The sequence below is a fragment of the Sinocyclocheilus anshuiensis genome, unplaced genomic scaffold (assembly GCF_001515605.1).
Source record: "Sinocyclocheilus anshuiensis isolate Anshui unplaced genomic scaffold, SAMN03320099.WGS_v1.1 scaffold1272, whole genome shotgun sequence".
Lineage (NCBI taxonomy): Eukaryota > Metazoa > Chordata > Actinopteri > Cypriniformes > Cyprinidae > Sinocyclocheilus > Sinocyclocheilus anshuiensis.
Window position 1 is genome coordinate 886,063 of NW_015547713.1, and position 6,950 is coordinate 893,012.

General features: G+C 36.8%; 1 protein-coding gene across 1 annotated transcript; it reads left to right on the forward strand.

Annotated features, from left to right (window-relative positions):
- The first annotated feature begins 1,606 nt into the window (after positions 1-1,606).
- On the forward strand, positions 1,607-6,308 carry LOC107704087 (putative ferric-chelate reductase 1). The gene is made up of 7 exons (XM_016506931.1): positions 1,607-1,679; positions 2,390-2,490; positions 3,054-3,254; positions 4,793-4,888; positions 5,009-5,192; positions 5,720-5,857; positions 5,966-6,308. Exons 2-7 carry the CDS (start codon positions 2,392-2,394, stop codon positions 6,004-6,006), a joined length of 759 nt encoding a protein of 252 aa, XP_016362417.1. The 5' UTR covers positions 1,607-1,679; positions 2,390-2,391; the 3' UTR covers positions 6,007-6,308.
- Positions 6,309-6,950: the final 642 nt, after the last annotated feature.

Sequence of the window (6,950 nt, forward strand, 5' to 3'; positions counted from 1 at the left end):
CTCTGGGTCGCCCGTCTCAGGGCCTCTTGCTCTTTCGCTTGCCACCAGGTTTGGCGGGGGCCTGGACGGGCGGAGCGGCTGCCCTGCGACCGGCTCCACGGCGCAGCTTTGCTGGAGGCTGCGGGAGCGGGGCGGTGGCAGGGGGCCGCCCTCGGCGACAGCAGCAGCTGCACGCCGGGGCAGGATGTACCTGATGGCCTCAGTCTGCTTTGGGCAGCGGAGAACTGCTGGGCAAAGTTCTCCACCGTGTCGCCGAAAAGGCCGGTCTGGGACACGAAGGCGTTCAAGAATTGTATCTTGTCCGTCTTGCGCATGTCGGCCAGACACAGCCAGAAATGGCACCCCTGGACCCCCATAGTGGACATCGCACAAGGCGGAGGCAGCTTCTCCACAGGCCGTATAAGCATCGCTGGCCAGTCGAGTACCTACTCTATAGCAAGACCCACATCGTCTTTACAAAGAGGTAACGTCAAGTTTGCCACGCAACGTCGTCTTTAAAAAGACGCACCCGTAATTGCTCTTTTAGAGAAAAAGCGCTTTTAGCGTGCTGAGGCACACAGGGGAGATGGCCGCCTGTAACACAAACAGGGGGTAGTGCAGCCTGCTCAAAGAGCGCGCTGAACTCGTTCAGTCTTCTTCTCTCCAGCTAGCTTTATTTATTTTTTATTTTTTTCTCTTTTGTTATTTTTATCATGAATAACAATCCTCGTTTCTGCTACTTTCATGTGTGGACATAAATGAACACAAAGCACAATAGCCTTCAAGTAAATAAAAGTAAAACAAGTGACGAAAGAGTCAGCTGCAATTACCACAAGAATGTTGTCCTCTTGCAATCTTTAAACATGTTGGAAAAACAAAACAAAACAAAGAACATACCATTCCATCTGTTGTCATCCAACCCTTTGTTAAATGAGGAAGCTGTGATTATGAGAACAAAAGTTGTATTCATTGATTGCAATGCAGTGGTTACAAAAACATAGTTCGGATTGTGGCCATGAAACTTGAACATGAACATCACCTTCAACCCAGCCCCGCTAAGACAGAATGCCTGTCAGTCAACCACAACATCACGGGATTCTACAACACTAATGCCAACCAGGAAATCAAGAAACCTGGAAGTAGAGTCTGATAAGCAGTTGAGCTTTATTAGTCACATCTCAGCAATGGCCAGATCATACAGGTTTGTGTTTTTCAACTTTAGACCTTCACCCTCTCTGTTTCTCTGCGGTACAAGAAGCCGCCAACATCTACCCAACCATTATAACTCCCAATAACCTGCTGAAGACATACCAATTACACAAGCACTAACATAAATGACCTTGAACAAAGACACTTTTTAACGATTTATTTATTTATTGCATTAAGTGTTCTTTGGACAAAAAAACAATATATAAGGAAAAAACGCTGAACATACAGAAGGTTATCAATGCAAATGACTTAAAACACTCAAACACAATACACAACGCGACAATATGAGTTATATAAAATAATGATCTAAATCTGCTATCTAACAGTTTCACCACTCTTGTATTTCCTCATTCATTTAATGGGGTGAGAGCATTCCCCGAATGGTTCTGTGGGAGTTGAGTTCCGTTTAAAAGATGCGCAGGGAGGAAGTTTTCACAAATTTTTCAAGGGTGTGAAGGTGAACATATCTACTGGTAAAGACACATTTACAGGTAAATAAAAAGAAGCATCTTTTGTAAAGTTTATGATTTGAACTACAGTTTGTGTGAATTTTATTTAATGTGATTTATTTTATTTGTATTTTGATGTTAATTTAATTCATTAATTGAATCCAATAAATTATTTTATTATTATTAATAAATTATTTAAACTGCTTGTTTCAAATAGAATCCAAAATCTATGACTACCAGTGGCTGTATTGTATTGTAAATTGTATTTTTATATTTTATATATTAATATACAAATGCATGTACAGTTAATTATAATTAATATATAAAGAATAATATATAAAAACTGATTTATCAGCATAACCATGTGAGTGAAATATTGAAGAGAGATTACTACCAAGAAAGAGTGCACAATCCTTAATATTTCATTTTTACATTACAATGTTTCTTTATTTTATTTTATATTATCTATCTATCTATCTATCTATCTATCTTAAGTATAAATTAGATTTCGAATCAGACTCCTCTAGGCTTAAACAAATAACTACTTTTATAATTGTTGAGTGAAAAATACTTGTTTGTAGTATGGCATTTGTTTTTTAATAGACAACATTTAGTTTAATGTTTATCTCAATTGTAATCCAATGTAGTGTATTATTTTTAGAATTAATTCCATAAAGTATATGTGTATTATATCAGATTTTCCATCCTAATTCAGATTAGTTTGATTTAAATGTGTATAATCTTTCCCTCAGACATGGAGAGCAAGCTGATGTTTTTGGTGGTTTGTGTGATTGGTTGTGCAGTGTCTTGCATTAAGGCTGATGGACACCTATCAACGCCAACAAATTTAACCGTAAGAATACCATTTACTACTTTCCACCATTATTTGGTCCAAATAACTGCTATTTCTCTTTCAAAAAATGTTGGACGAAAAGACCTTTTGTTTAGAATCTGTATAAAACTCAGGCCATGTCCACATGTACACGGGTATTTTTATAAACAGAGTTTTTCCTTCTTCCGCTTTTAAAAAAATCTCCTGGCAGGAGTTTTCAAAAATGTTCAGTTTCAGTGACCTGGTGCTGCATTTGCGTGTGGACGAACGGCTTAACCGTGTAGAAAAAGCTGCGGTTTTAAAAATAACCGCGTTCGTGTGGACAGGGCCTCAGTTCCTGGAGAGCCACTCACCTGCAGAGTTTAACTCCAACACACCTGCTAAAAAATTTCTAGCACGCCTAAAGACCTTGATTAGCTGGGTCAGCTGTGTTTAATTAGGGTTGGAGCAAAGCTCTGCAGGTCTGTGGCCTTCCAGGAGCTAAGTTTGATATGCTTTGATACCCTTGTGACGCTAATGTTATTAAAACAGTTTAGGGTGTAAAAATGTATCTGTTATTTTTTTCTGATTTTTCTTATTGATAGTCCAACATCACCCGCAATGAGTGTGGAAAAACCAAACTATGTTTGGACAACCCTAAAGGATGTGACCCTTCAGGCAGCTCTCAGTGTTTCTTCACCTCGGTACAGATTAATTTAACCACCCTCAATCTGAAGGTTGAGCTCAGTGGCAACTCCAGCGGTTACATTGCTTTAGCAGCTGGAGTGACATCTAGTGTGGTTCAGGTATACAAAGCACATTTTACAACACACATTCACACTTGCCTCTGTGGACCATACTTCCTTAAAGCAAATCAAATAACTTGTTTTGACTACAGGTCATAAAATTGAAAGCCACATTGTGGAACTGATTTGACAACTACCAAAGCCAAACATATCCATGTTGAACCAACAGGAACATGGATTAAACTGGAAAGTACTGTCGTTCCAAACAGCCTAGTTTCATTGCAAGACAGAAATGTGAATAAAGGGGTGACTATGTGGCTTGTTTATTCTCATAAATACTATAGCTGCGTCTAAGAATGACAGGCCAATACAAGCTTAAGGCTTGTTCAATACTTGACATCTACTTGTGGTGCAGCTGCTCATGTTAATTTGAACAACTTTGCAGCGTGACTCAACAGAAAACAAGCAACGACACGTAAATGCACTACATAATTTTTTTTAAATGACCTTTGCAATGCAGACATTTAAGAAGCAGCATTCACACATTGCTTGAAACATGATGTTAGGCTTGATGGACATTAAACACAGTGACATACACAGTGTCTGTAAATTAAATCTGACTGCATTCAGAGCAGTTTAAGCAGTTTATATTCAGCTATTTGAGTCTAGATTGAGTAGTCTGTAAACAGTGTGTCATCATAAAAGTTGGGTCTAGAATTAAGCAGCAGTGTGAAGTCTCCTTCTTTTATATTTTTAACAGGGGAGGTTAAAATCCTCATCCAGTAAATTATTATTAAATAAAAATTATTATTATTAACATGAATTATTTTACGTGTTTTACAAAGCATATCAATTGAATTCATTGATTCATATGACAACAATGTTAAACAAGCATACTACAAAAAAAAAAAAAAAAACGAATTGAAAGCAGATCCTTTGAAAATGTATGAATGAGATTGTACAAATTCAAATTCACAACCAATTTCTAGTACTTTTTTTTGTTGTTGTTGATATTTTAGCCATTCACTCTTGCTACATATAATCAGATTCCAATCGGATATGCAGAACAATCTGAACAAGGTTCCATTGCATTTCCATAGTACATTTATCTTAAGGACATATACATTCTGTAATTGTGCTGTGAAGACATGAGGAGCGAGGAAGCTTCCAAAGGAACTAGAAGTATAAATACGCAATTGTATACTATGTGGAAGTGTTTCTTGACAAAAAAAAAAAAAAACTGGCACACGTATAAATTTTCCCCCTTCACATCTATCACAATAATTCTATACTTTACCATTGCAATTTAAATATAAAATATAATTCACTAATTTCAACAGAACATCTTGCTTTATTCGTATTTATTGTGAATATCTTAACTAACCAAACCTCAACAACATAAGGGCAGGTTTCCCCACCCCTTCACACTAAAGGTCTCATGCTAGTGATTAAACTGTTTAGTTCTGTTGTCTAGCTGGAAACCAACCACCTCATCCCGCTTTCACATTACTGAGGCAGTATGCTGACTGCTGTCCACTTAACAGATTACAAGGGTCATTTAGTTTCTTCTCATAATAAAATCCCATCTTTTTTTACAGGGCCTCAATATCATCTTTGTCTGTGGCAATAATAATGGCAGGTTCTTCTTCCGGACTGCAACACTCTTAAATAATACACTGCTGACAACAAATGTAGTAAGGATTATATTTTTTAGCATACTATCTGAGCACTTTTACAGACCTTTTCCATTTTTACAAGAATGTGGAATTATCAAATGTTTTTGATATATGGATTAATATCCTTTTTTCCCCCAGCCCAATGTAAGCAATATCCAGGGTTCAATACAACCAAGCTTGATTCAGTGTGTTTTCAGCATCCCCATTGATGCAAACACTATCAACTTCCTAAACAATGTCAATGTCAAAAATGTCAACATTAGCAACATTGCTAATTCCCAGCTGAATGTTTTCCTTGACATCTTCCAGGGTTCAACCAATGGTGAGTTTGATCACTTTTCAAAACACAAAAAATCTGGTTATTTGATTCTGATCTCTGCCTTGATAAACAAATCACTTCTGTCATTAAAAAAAATAGCTAGGACCAGTTGAGAATCATTTCCATTTCTGACTTTTCATGCTGTGGAAAAGGCGAGCCATGATTTTATTACATCAGGACTGGACTTCTAGGTCTTTTCCTGTCCTCATTTGCAGGCTTGCAGATAGTTTGGAATGCAATTTCCAGGTCACTAATCAAATAAGCAAATTTGTCACATCGAACACCACATCCATGTGAACAAAACATCTTATATAATGTGTGTGTGTGTGTGTGTGTGTGTATATATATATATATATATATATATATAATCACTGAGCAGAGCAAATTTGTCACATCGAACACCACATCCATGTGAACAAAACATCTTATATAATGTGTGTGTGTGTGTGTGTGTGTGTATATATATATATATATATATATATATATAATCACTGAGCTGATAGACAGTTACTTTGCACTTTGTTTTATAGGAACTGTTCTGGGAGAACCAAAAAGTGTATTTGGGTCCTCTGTTCCAGTGAATCTAGCTGATGTCAACTCTACTAATGTTGTAAGCCCCACAGCTAATTCAAAAGCCAGCATCTCACTCAACAGCCTACTGAGTCATGGTAAATACTTTTCTAAGTAATCCAATGATGTGTTAAATCACAGTTGAATAAATAAAAAAAATCTCAATACATACAGTTCAAATAACTCTTTATTTTCCCAACTTACAGCTGCAATTTGCCTACTCAGTATCTTCTTGCATCTGATCTGAGGGGCCTGAGAGAGACCTGAAGACTAATCGTGCTGTGGGTGGAGTAGTATAGATATGCACTAGCATCAGCATGTTTTCACTGGTTTCTTTCTTTATTTGATTCTTAGATTATTCACAAATATATAGGAAACCCATGTATGTTTGACATATACAGGGTGTTGGACACATATAATAAAGCCTAATTAATCTTTTAATGATCCTCTAACATTATACTGACAGTGGAAATGGTCCTGAAAACTTTTTAAAGTTACATTTAAAGCTTATTAACAAACATAATAACATTAAAATACAGTGTTATTTTTTTTCTGGGGTGATATTATCTATTATACACACACTGGATAATATCTTCACAGCTCTTTTTGCATAAACACCATTTTAAGAATCTCTGTCTACCACAAAACAATATATATTGCAGAGCTAATTGAGAGTGGTGTGGTGGTTCTCCTGTGGTTGATTCTAACAATATTAACAAGTAGTAATAAATAAATGATAACCATGTATTCTGGAAGATCTCTTAGACTGAACATTTAAAGGGGTCATCGGATGCTACATGCACTTGTACAAGTTGTTTGAACTGAAATGTGTGTTGGCAGTGTGTGTACACAACCACCATATAATGATAAAATTCCACCCAGTGTTTTATTTTTTAATCTACTAAAATCTTTACCCCTTTCTCAAATCGAGCCGATCTCAGATGCCTGTCTGTGTGACGTCACAAAAACAGGCCCCTAATAATGTGCTAATTAGCAAGTTTCACAATGAATGCGGCTAAAGTGAACAGTCCCTCAGAGAGCGGCTTGGAAGAGAGGGGCGGGGTCAGCAGAACTCATTAACATTTAAAGGAAAATGCTACAAAATGGCTTGCTCTAATAAGAGCTGTTTTTGACAGGGTAAAAAATTTGTTTTTTACACTACCATTGAGAAATTTTAACCAAACTATGTTA